Source organism: Callorhinus ursinus, unplaced genomic scaffold, assembly GCF_003265705.2.
Source record: "Callorhinus ursinus isolate GAN/ISIS: 27379988/994484 unplaced genomic scaffold, GSC_fseal_2.0 scaffold27, whole genome shotgun sequence".
NCBI classification, from domain to species: domain Eukaryota; kingdom Metazoa; phylum Chordata; class Mammalia; order Carnivora; family Otariidae; genus Callorhinus; species Callorhinus ursinus.
Window position 1 is genome coordinate 20,436,653 of NW_027397089.1, and position 12,000 is coordinate 20,448,652.

The following is a 12,000-nucleotide window of genomic DNA, read 5'->3' on the forward strand; positions in this document are numbered from 1 at the left end:
AGCTACATTTTTAAGAGAATGTAAAATAACAGGCATTTTTTAGTAAATTTGACTTTAAAATGCCTTGTTTAAATTTTTCTTACTTAAATAAAAAATATCTATCTCTGTCATGTGGATATGGGGCCCGAAACCCTCAGATTTGGTATTTAGATTAACCAGTTTTAGGTTGTGTAGATTAGAACCAGGAAATTTCAAAATTGAGGAATTTGTTATGACCAGTTTAATTTGAAGAATACCTGTTCTATCTGAATTAGTGTGGAATGCATGCCAATTTCTAAAGGACCTATGTATATCTTAATACTTTGGACAAGAGGTGTAATACTTTGAACAATTGCTCTCATTTCTCACAACAGTTCCATGTGTAAATACAGAATTTAGAGAAGTCACCATGTTACTTTCATTTTCAATCCTGCAAATGTGTGATCAGCCAGCCTACACTTACGTAAAAATTTTTGGTTCTGACACATATCCTATAAGACCTAAATATTCGAACTAATGGAGATTTGACAATCTTATTTATATGAAAATGTGGCTTTTCCACTTCACGTCTAAAGCTTTGCTCACTCATACAGAACTAAGTGGAAAATAGTGTCTACTACATTCAGAGCCACATAAACATCATCTCAGACGTGGGCCTAAATTATCAAGATATTTGCCACTTCATGTTATATTTGTGTAAGTAAGACTAGAATGCCAGGTCAAATTCCTCAAGCCTAATAAAGTACATTACAGTTCAATTCAATGAATAGCTATGGAAGTTTTCTTTATTGATTGCTTGATATGTAACAATAATTGGCATCTTTTTCACACATTACAAAAAATTATACTTGGCTCAGTATGCAACCTTTGAAGCATCGCCATTATTATTTAACAGAAGAAAGGAAAAAACCTATTCTACCCAATACAGCATTTACAAATGCACAAAACATGCCACTTTGGCTTGTATATGGTCTAGATTAAAAAAAAAAATCTCTTTTTAACATAAATAAGTTAGTATAATTTTTCAGTGTCTTTACAGAGTTATGTACACAGGTACACTTCAAATGGTTTTGTTTCATACACATACACAGGCAATGTAAAAATACTGTTTAAAGATGTAGTATCCATTTCAGTAATTCCACGTGTGCTTTTCTCTCTACACACTTTCCTTTAAAAACACCATTTCCTTTGGGCAAATTAACAAACAGAATGAGAAGCTTTAAATTAAAAATTATTTCATTATTTTTTATGTGAAGTTACAGATCTTTAAAATATCCAAGGATTTAGAATCATTTTTGACTGTGTCTACATAGCCCAAAGTCCAAATAAAGAAAATTTCTCAACAAACCTGATAAAAAATTAGACGGTTAATTCTGAGCATTCAGAACTCCCCCCATTCACCCCAGATTTTTGCCCAGAATTACCTGCAATGATTACCTAACTGCTGAATAATTAACTGGTAAATTCCAATTTTAAGAGGAACTGGGGATGGAAGGGGGGAGGACTGAGGACAGTTTTTTGCTGTTGTTTAAAAAAAAAAAAGGCCATTTGCCAGGATATAACGGAATTATCAGGTCTCCCAAATGAGAAAAAGCTTCATGTAAAAATAATTAGCCATTATTTGCAACCAGTGTTCAAATTCGGATGATTTTTTAAAATGAAGTATCAATTTTCACTGAAAGAGACATTACATCTTTAAAGAAAACAATTCAAACCCTTTCCCCAAACTGCTTCTCTCCATGCAAGTCAAATATTTTTCTCCTTGCTCTAAATGGAAGCAAGCTCTTCATACACCCCCATGCCAATTCCTCAGCCCCACCCTCCCCTCCCCTCCCCCAAAGTTTATATGCTACATAAAAGGTAAAAACTATATACACAGGTAGTACAATGAAGCAAATAAGGAAAAACCTAATTGCACAATGCTACATCCAATGCTTTTAGAGGCAGATCATTTAAGAGTGCCTAAGATTTTAGTGTTATTGTGTTGTTGCTTTTCAGTGCTTATACAGGATGTCCATTCCATGGAGTCAGCGATATGTATTTAAAAATTTTAATTTATATCTTCCTTGCTTCATCAAGCAGTGATGTATCTGATAAACAAGGAAACATGCTCTTAATTCTGCAAAAGAAAACAAGAAGAAAGAATTAGGAGAAAAGCACTAGAATAACATTACCAACAGAGTACAGGAATCATTTTGTCACTGTCTTGTGAAATACCTGAGCGATGGAACAGAAAGTGTGTACTAAAAGTTGATGACTATAGTCCTCTCCATACGTTTCCTTCACTGGATTTTTACTCTCCTCTGTGTCGTGTATTTTCTAGAGCAGTGGGGCTCAGCAGTGGGCAGTTTTGCCCCCCAGGGGACATTTGGCAATGTTTGGAGACATTTTTGGTTGTCACACTGGGGGTGAGGAGGGTGCTACTGGCATCTGTTGGGAAAGGTCAGGGATGCTGCCAAACATTCTACTAATGCACAGGACAGCGTCCCACAACAAAGAATTATTCAGCCCAAAATGTCAATAGTGCAGAGGTTGAGAAACCCTGGTCTAGAGAATCGGGGTCAAAGACAGTAAGAAAGCGAGGAAAATTAAGAAACTATAATATTTAAGAGTATCAGAATCTTCTAAATTTGAAAAATAACTGGAACTATAACATAAATGCTCTCGAAAGAAAATTCTAATATTTTTTTAAAATCTTCCAGTTTCTTAGTCATATGGAAAATATACACATGAATGCTTTTGAGTAGGTTCTTACTACTATTTCTAGTATTCTCTGAACTGGCACTATTTACTAACAAATGCCACTCTGTATGTCAGAATGGGGTCACATCAAAATCCAGTAGGTGTGATTCACTGTGGCTCATCTGATGAGCTAGGCTACAGGTCACAAACCACAAGTCCCAAGCTGCAGGTTGCTTCAGAAAATTTTTTTCATCCAATTTTCCCACTTCATGTACAGCTGTAATGTAATATAGAGGTTCCACAGTGATGTTTTGTATAAGCTTTGGAAAATGTCAGATGTGTGTGAATAAACTATGATCTAAAAACACAAGAAACTGGAATCTCGCCTTAATCTCTGTTTTTTATTCTTGCCTTTTTGTAAATGAGGATTTTAAAAATTAATATCAACATCTACTAAGATCTCTTTATATGTGAAGCTATGAGTGTGTTTGGAGGAAAAAAAAAAAAGTCATGGTCCTCGTCCATAAGAAGTTTTCAAACTATTAACATATGCACTTTGATCATTATGGACAGCCAATCCACAGAAAGTTGAGGGCTGAATTATTCAAATTAGCTCTTCATATTGATCAGATTTTAGTAGGTGGGAAACAATCTCCCTTCTCTTGCGTGGGGTAGACCTACCCTCGCCAGCCCTTATATCTATTATCCATTTTCCCTACAAATATCCCAATCATCCTGTTATAGCACAATTAGACAATCAGCATACACATGCTGACGTGTTCCTGGATTGCTTACTCCAGCAGAGTTAATTTAACTTCTGCTTTGCAACTTCAGTGTTATCAGAAATTCTGTAGGAACCTTAGTATTTTTCCATTTTACAGCTTTCCATTTTGTTTTGTTTTGTTTTTTTAAATACACAGGGTTCCTTTCCTGTTCCCCAAATTTGCAAGCAAACAGGGAAAGTGGCAGTTTGTGAAAATGATAAAAGAACGTAACATATCTCTCTATTCACATTGTTAAAGACTGGATTAACCAAATATGAGCCATCTGTACCTAACCTTTCCCTCAAATTTTAAATTTAAAGACTTACTTGCCATTTTCCCAAGTATGGCTCAAAATCTGTTACTGACTCAACGTGAACCTCTGCGAAATGAATTCTCATGAAGTGGGACTGAGGCATATCCCAGTTCTTATTCCGATGGGGGAAAGAAACCTATTGTTCCCAACAAGTTTTGGTGGGATTCACAGGGAATGGACCTTCCTACTCATCGGGCCTTGGTCACATGTACCTGGCTAGGACACTTGCTCTGGTTATTCCGTGTTTCAAGGAAAAATGACCTCAGGACGTAGAAACTGTGAAAAAATTCCAGTATCCCCAACCAGGGAGTCCCAGCCTTCCCCATTCCTACTTTTTTGACCTCACAAAATATAAGCAAAATAAAAACCCACAAGCTCTAGTCTGCCAGCAACCACTAAGATCGGGTATCTCGGGGTTTGAAAGCCCAATTCGGGGTGTCAGTTACTTGCTCCCAGTAATCAACCCACCGAGCTGTTTACGTTTGACGTCTTCTGAGGCCCGGCTTCTTGGGCGTCTGCTCCACTGAACCCGCGTTCGGGGAACCGTCTGAGACATTTTCTTCTGTTCTGTTGGCTCTTTTGTTTTGAGGAGAGGAATCTAAGGACAAGAGGGAATTTTAAAAAGAACACACACAACCTTTATTAGGAAAACAATGGCTGACAGAAGTTGGCACAATAGTCAGGGGATGAAAAACCCACACCTCCACCCACAATCCTGGATCCCTCATTCTCAGTGGCCTTTAAGGGCACAAAATGAGGTTGTTTTCACATAACAGAAAGTGTATTCTACGCCCCAAAGCCCTCTCTCCATTGCAATGCAAAGAGGGAGGCCGTTGATAAACATCCCAACGTAATCACAGACCCACCGCCGGCTAGCGGGGAGGAACTGCGATGTTTTCGGCTGGAGAAATTACCAGATCATACCATCTCGGGCTCCTGACTCTGAAAATCATCCACACACAAGCGGTCAGCCAGACAGCATCTAAAAGCTAAGATTAGCACACTTCGCTCCCCCAAGGCTAAAGCGGAATACTCCGAAAAGAAAGCGGAGGTTAAGGACCCTCAAAGCAGGCCAAAGCGTGCCCCGGACAGACAGACATTTTCTGTTTGGGGAAGGGTCATTACCGTCTGTGGCAGGTCGCTTCCTTATCCCAGTGCACGGCTCCGCTAACCCGGTCTGGTTGTCGGGCGTATCAGTCTTTTGGTCTACCAAGTGTGTGTCCTCTGAGTTTGCCTGAGACCCAATTAAAGGCACCGCCTGGCGGTTCCCGCTGACATCCTGGCTCTCCTGCGCCGGCACCTTGCAGGCGCCTTTGGGTGGCCGCGGGGGTCTGTAGTAGAACTCGGGCAAGCTGCCCTTCTCCACCTCCTGCCACTCGTATTTGCCCTCCAGGGGCTTGTGATTCTGGAAATCAAAATTCCACTTGCGCTGGCTTGCCTCTTCCATGTCTCTGCTGTGCTTCTCCAAGTCCCGGGTCAACTCTTCGTGGTTGACCGGGCCGAAGAGGTTTCTGCAGGCGGAGGGCTTGGGGTACTCCGCCTGTCTGGCGTCCATCCGCTCTAGGCTCGGGCTCCCGTTAGACACTCGCACGTTTGACATCTTCCTCCCCGGTCTTTACGGCCGCCTCGCGCGCGCGCGCTCGGAAAGCAAAACTGAACAAAACAAAACGCCCCGACCCAGCCCGAACCCCTCTTATAAGCCCTGCGACCGCGCTCGGAGCCAAGAGAAACAAACCCGGACAAGTAACTGCCCGAGCGTCAGGGGCGCGCTGGCTCTGGGGGAGGGGTGAGGGGAAGCCCCGGCCAGGCAGCCGAGAGCCGCCGCCGATCAAGTGTACCGGCGAGCGGGAGGGCGGGGAGGGGAGGGGAGAGGAGAGAGGAGGGGGGTGGCAAAGCCAGTCCAAGTCCGGGCTGCAGCGAGCCCGCGGGTCCCGCCAACCGAGCGGCTCTCCAAACCTTGCGGGCGTCGGAGTCGCGGAGCGGCGAGGCAGTGGGGAGAGGGGAGGGGGAGAAAAACACCCCGAAAAGACGAGCCCCCTTTTTTTAGTTGCCCAATATGGCGGTGGAAGGGAGGCTGACGAAGAAGAAAATGATTGACACCGCAAGTCTATTTAAACAGAGGAGGAGATCCATTGGTTGCGGCGCCGGGAGCCGCCCCGCCGAGGCTGGCGAGCGCGGCCTTAAGGTGGCCCGGCGCGGCCGCGACGCCTCCCCGCCTGCCCGCGCGCGCCGACTCCGACAGCGCCGCCCGGAGATTGGCTGGTCGCGTGACTGCCGGAGGTGTGCCGCTGCCAGCAAACCTGCTCCGGCTGGCCTCGGAGAAATTAAAAACGAGACAAACAAACTCGCCAAACGGCCGGGAAGCCGGGGAGGGGCGGGGGCGGCGGGGCCTGGGGTTCAGGTCCCGGCTCGGCGCTGCGCTGCCTGGCGCGCCCTCTCCTCGCCGGGGGAACGGAGGGGCAGGATCAGATGATCTCGAAGGTGGCTAGCGGCTGGTTTTACGCCTCGGTGGCGATCTTGTTTTCCCGGCACTCGCCGAGCCTGGGGCGCGGGCCGCTGGGGGCGGAGGCAGACGGTGGGAGCTCTGCCCCCAGCTGGGCTCTCGCCGGTGGCTCCCCACTCCTGGCACTGCGAGGAGGCAGGGTAGCCTGCGTCCAGGGGCTGGGAGCCCCCCCCTCCCCCGCCTGGGTACCTCAGCTGGGGGTGAGCAGTGGTTAGCTCACTCTTAACCTAGAAGTCTCTGCTGTTCTGGGGGAGGCGGGGAGCTTTGGGAAGAAGCCAAGGCGACCGTAGGCGCAGCACTTCTAATGTATTCTGAACCCAAGCTCTCCTTCAATAAAAATAAGGATTTCAAGATCAAAAACTCCACTGGTCTCCCAAGTCCCTAATAAACTTTGTAGCTGTCCCAGACACGCTTAGGTTTCAAAAGCGAGGTTACACCCCTGACCCAGGTTCTGGCTTCCAGAGCACAGTTAAAGCCATTGACATGGTCTGCGTGTGGGAACTCGTCTTCTCTTTGTATTTTTCAATTCTTGCCCGGGTTGTAGCAGTTTCCTCTACCTGAGTCCGCCGCCAAATACAACAGCCCCTTCCTTCCTCCACCTTTCTCTCCCACCAGATTCACTGCTTCGGCCCTCCCAGAACAAAATTGAGATGCCAGGGAATGCCTTTAGAGGGCTACAAGTCGTTGAAGGGTGAAAGTAATCTGAAAGTCCAGATTATGAAATGATTCATAAAACCCACCGCAACCATATCGTCAAGTCTGATAACTATTACTTGGGCGTTTCTCTACCCCCCTCCCCCTTTGCTGCTGGAAATTACCTACCAATACGATCCTGAGCAGGATGGTGGGACTTAAAACCGTATGGGTAGGGCTGTCATATCCGAGACAGAGCTCAAAGGGTCTTTCATGTGTCCCCACTCCACCCCACCTCACCCCCATACGTATAATCTTGGTTTGGGCCCAAGTCAGTACATTTAACTGGAAACTAAGCTCCTTCGGTTCTAATCGTCCACAGCCGCAGTGTTTTCTTACGCATCTATGCTACAGATGAGTTTGATTTTTAACTTGCTTTCTTAAGCACATATTGTTTGTGTGCTCCACTTTGTGTGGTGCCGGCCTCACCTCCGCACCCCAGAATGTAAGAGCTGACAGGGCCCTTCAGAACCCTGTGGCTCAACCCTCTCTTTTTACCAACTGAGGAAATTGAGAGTAGGGGAGGTTTCCTGTCCCGGGACACGTATCCAGTTGATAGCAGAGCCGGGCCTGGAGGCAGGTCTCCGAACTCTCAGGCTGGTTCATTTTCTCGTTCTTTCCTTCCTAATGGTTCAGGTTTCGTCTGGATTCGCCTGGGCTGTCGTCTGCAGGTCCTCCTCTCTTACAAGTGATTCAAAATGGCTCCTGCTCGTCCCCTGGGCTGCCTGCAGAGGTTTCCTTGATGTGGCCTGTGGTCACTGATATTTATACGCATGGGTCACTGGCCTTTCCTATCACTATGCACCAGTTCAACTAAAATGCAGATTCCAAAAGGCAAGGGTGATCCCCAGAGAGCAGTGAGCAGGGAGAGGCAGTGCCCCAAACTTGTTTCAAAGTCAGGACTTCCTACCTGCTTGACAGAAAATAGTTTACCTGAGATCCAAGTGAGAGGTCTCACCTTTATTTTTCCACATGGAATGCGCTACTTAATGTAGTGGACTGTAGAAGTGGGGAGAAGGATAGGAAAATTAGGGTAGGCCTCCATACCATAACCTATACCCTCTTCCTGAAATTAGGTCCTTGTTGACATTTTTACATAATTGCTAGCCTGCACAGGAATTCTATATTCTCTATAAGCATAAATTCACATGTGTAAGTACCCAAACTACCACATATATGGAAATGGAGACATTCTAGAGCATTACAACATACCACAAGAGTTTGATTTTATTAATGGAATTACTATCTTAAGTAAAAGTAGAAATTAGGGCGCCTGGGTGGCTCAGTCGTTAAGCCTCTGCCTTCGGCTCAGGTCATGATCCCAGGGTCCTGGGATCGAGCCCCGCATCGGGCTCCCCGCTCCGCGGGAGGCCTGCTTCTCCCTCCCACTCCCCCTGCTTGTGTTCCCTCTCTTGCTGTCTCTCTCTCTCTCTGTAAATTAAATAAATAAAATCTTCTTAAAAAAATAATAAAAGTAGAAAATTAGTATTTCCATCCCCTACACACCCCGAATCTTTCTTGGAGTAATATGTAGGAGCACCATTTTGTTGCTTTGTTAATCTTGAAAAGTAAACGAGCCACAGTCATGCCACCTTAAGACAACTGGCCGCCAGCAGAAAGGCAGCTATGATCTAAAGTGTTTTGTTTACAGTCCAGACATCCGAGATCGGTGCGGCAAATAATGAGAAGGCAGGAGTCTGCCGTAGTAGCGACCAAGCGTGAAAAAAATACTATGGAGTCCCCAAGGGAAGAGGGAATGTGGAGATCAGAGCGCCATCCTCCTGCGGAAAGCGGATGGCTGTGCAAAAGAGTAAGCCAGGGAGAAAAATTTCAGACAAACAGTGTGAAGGCGGAGCTTGGGTAGAACGCAGAAAGTTTCACTCGCAGGGCTCTAAAATGGGCTCTGCTTCCCCCAGGACCCAGGCTAGTCCTGAGCGGCGTTTTTGTTGCCGTTTTCCCTCCGTATAGTTTCCTCCTTAGAACTGAGCAGTGTCACGTAAGCCAGCCCAGATTTCCGTGTCCTTCACAAACCGAGAGGCAAACCCCAAAATAACTTCAAACACCTGTGTCAAGTGTCCTAATGGGGAGGGAGGGCGAGCCCGCCTCCCAGATGCGGTCCTCTCAGGGGAAAGTTAGGCAGCCCCCAAATATTTCTGCGAAGGTTCTAGTTTCCTGGCCCAGCTGCCCCTCCCACCACAAGTGCCCAATGTTAATCCTTCCTCGAGGATGTTTATAATGAGGGAGCTTTCGCTCAATTTCACTATTCTCCCAAACCCACATACTTTTTAGAGTTTGAAAATTTCACAGTCCACTGTTTTTGACGTTTTCATTCAACGTAACAAATATTTATTGGGCACCTTCTACTAATTTGCTTATCCTTTTTTTCCTTTCAACAAATATTTACTGACCACCTTCCATATATCAGGCATTATCCTAGGCGCTGGGGATTCAGAAGTAAACAAACAGATTTAGACTAGGTCGAAGCTCGCGTTCTAGTAGGGGTAGGGGAGACAGAAAATAAAGGCAAAAATACAGGAGGGAAAGATATACTATGTAAGGAAGTGACACATGCTCTGGAGAAAGGATAAACAGGGACAAGGGAAAAAGAGGGCTGGGAGGTCCCAAAGTGACCAGAGTGGCCAAGAAATGCCTCACTGAGGAAGTGGCCTTGGAGAGAAGCCCTGAGGACTTGAAAAGTCCTATGAACCATGCTGATAGCTGGGGAAAGGGTGTCCCAGTAAAGGGAACAGCAAATGCAAACCCTCTGAAGTGAGATCTTGTCTGATGCGTTCCAGGAACAGCAAGGAGCAAGAAGGGTAGTAGCAGGAACTCAGAGCATCCAAGACCATCTAGGCCTATGTGGAGATTTTTATCATGGACTGAGTGACAGGAAGCCACTGGGACATTAGGAGGTTTTAAGCAGCGGAATGATGTGCTCTTACTATAATGCAAGGTATTCCCCCACAGCATTGTTCTCAGCAGCATGGAGCTTAACAGGATGACTTAAGTCACAATCCCTGCCTTTAGGGACTATACATCAGGTGTGTGGGAGGCCACCCAGTGCACAAGAAACTGCAGAGGTAGAAAGCAGTACGTGGAAGAACAGGGTACAAAGATGGACTACAAAGGAGGGAGAAGGGGAGGCCTTCAAGGAAGTGATATACGCGAATCTATCTTCAGATCTTGAAGAAGGAAAAAAATGTCAGGATTATAAGGATGTATTGGTAGGGGTGGTAATTGGGGGATGGGATCAGACAGTGGGCAGGCCATGGATGGCATGCTAAAAAAAAAATCTTTTATTCAATAAGCAACGGGAACTGATGGACCTTTCGGTGAAGTGAATAACGTGATCATTGTCCAGGTTTGTCTCTTGGACAAGGGCAAGCCTGGGCCCTGAGAGATAGTGTCCAGGGACAGAGCTAAGTGGAAAGCTAGGTAGACAGTCCCATTATGGTGTTAATCCAAAGGAGCTGGTTGTTGGGCAAAGTATAGACCTGAGGCAAGAGGGTAGAAGCATGGGTCATGAGACCAGGATGAGAAGATCTGGAACAGAGGGTTGGAGGCAATCTGGCATGATCGCCTGAGCCACAAAGGCATAGCTGCAGATCTTGTCTTGGACAACAAGATCTTTGTAGTAGGAAGTGGCATCTGACAACAGAGTAAAAGATGGGTATGAGCCTGAAGAGCCTGACTCAGGGAGGTAATTCTGGTAATTTTGGAGGCTGACTGCAGTGGTTCAAGCAAGGGATACAACAGCATGAAGCATGCTGTGGAGGAGGGAATGAAAAGCACAGAGCAAACGTAGGATTGCTGAGGTGGTTAGAAGAGCAAAAGGGATTGGGGAAAGATGGAGAAATGGAGGATGAGTTGAAGGACTCACGCTTGGGTGTTTCAGAGAGTCATGCATTAACAAAGAACGGTAACACAGAGGGAGGATGTAGAAGAAATTGCTAGCTGTCCCCCCAAATCCATTCTTGCTTTCTCCCTTTGTCTCAGAATTATAACTGGGCTTACAGCTGCCCAGCCACACTAAATTTCCCAGCCCCTGTGCAGATAGATGTGCACTTGTGATTAGGTATTTTCCAACAGAATGTAAGGAAAAGTGGTATGTATCTTTCAGGTCCAGTACATAAAACCTGTCACATCAACCTCCTACTTCTGCCTCTCTCTTTCCTCCTTCCCATGGGCTATAAGGGTGAATATGACTGCAACTTTGGAAGCCACATGTTTTTCATTTTGCTTTTGTTTCAAGTAAGCTCTACGCCCAACGTGGGGCTTGAACTCACGACCTCCAAGATCAAGAGTCACATGCTCTACCGATGGAGCTAGCCAGGTGCCCCTGGAAGCCACATGTTGAAGGTGATAGAGCCGCATCAACCTGGGTCCCTGACCTGATTTGAAAGAAAAAACAAATTTCTATTTCGTTCAACCATTACATTTGGGGTCTATTGGCTATAGCATCTTGCAGTCAATTCTAATTAATATAGAGGGGGAAATTGGGGAGATAAGGAACAGGGAAGATTAAGAATTTGATACAGTCAGTATATGCATTGAAACTGGATCCTCAAGAAAAGAAAGAGAGGCCATGTTTGTTAAGAGGGCAACAGAGATAGTATTAGAAACATGAATCTGAACCGTAATGTGAAGGGATGTCATGATTGGTGGGGCTTTGTGAGACCTGTTCATATTTACAAATGTGTCACTAATCTTATGGCCACATCAGATACTTAGTAGATTAAAAGTTACAAAGGTATGGGAATAAGGATGTGGGAGGTGTTCTCAGTCCCTTCATGTTTGTATCACACTGGAGGTATGCAACATTCATTGTTTCTTCACTGTCCCGTGCTCTTTTCTCAGAGTCTGTTTCCTTAAACTCTTCTGTTGAAGGACAGCAGATTACATGACACTGTTCCCATTCTGTTCCTGAAATTGACCCGATGAGGGAAGAGGAGGCGTCCCATCTGACCTAAACGTGGCCAACCAAAATCTCTCTCCTGAAAATTTGGAACCAGGTCTCAGAAACTTCAGTTAATAAATTGTAAGTTAGAGATTAATAAGGTAATGCA

At 45.5% G+C, this 12,000-nt stretch overlaps 2 protein-coding genes across 2 annotated transcripts in view; one reads left to right on the forward strand and one right to left on the reverse strand.

Annotated features, from left to right (window-relative positions):
* Positions 1-746: 746 nt before the first annotated feature.
* CDKN1B (cyclin dependent kinase inhibitor 1B) lies at positions 747-5,845 on the reverse strand. Its single transcript, XM_025879783.2, has 3 exons — positions 4,864-5,845; positions 4,207-4,336; positions 747-2,098 (listed from the first exon to the last, which is right to left on the reverse strand). The coding sequence occupies exons 1-2, from the start codon at positions 5,336-5,338 to the stop codon at positions 4,215-4,217; spliced, it is 597 nt and encodes a 198-aa protein (XP_025735568.1). The 5' UTR covers positions 5,339-5,845; the 3' UTR covers positions 747-2,098; positions 4,207-4,214.
* A 2,742-nt stretch (positions 5,846-8,587) lies between these two features.
* Positions 8,588-12,000, forward strand: part of GPR19 (G protein-coupled receptor 19) — a 106,354-nt gene continuing 102,941 nt past the window's right edge. The window contains exons 1-2 of the mRNA XM_073877960.1: positions 8,588-8,744; positions 11,792-11,972. The gene's annotated coding sequence lies outside the window, so the exon portion shown is untranslated. The remainder of the gene's footprint in view (positions 8,745-11,791; positions 11,973-12,000) is intronic.

Excerpts from the sequence above, each read along its gene's own strand:
- CDKN1B (XM_025879783.2), bottom strand. The coding sequence starts at position 5,338 with ATGTCAAACGTGCGAGTGTCTAACGGGAGCCCGAGCCTAGAGCGGATG. Across the intron at positions 4,337-4,863 it reads GAAGCGACCTGCCACAGACG|ATTCCTCTCCTCAAAACAAA; the intron begins GTAATGACCCTT and ends TCTTGTCCTTAG.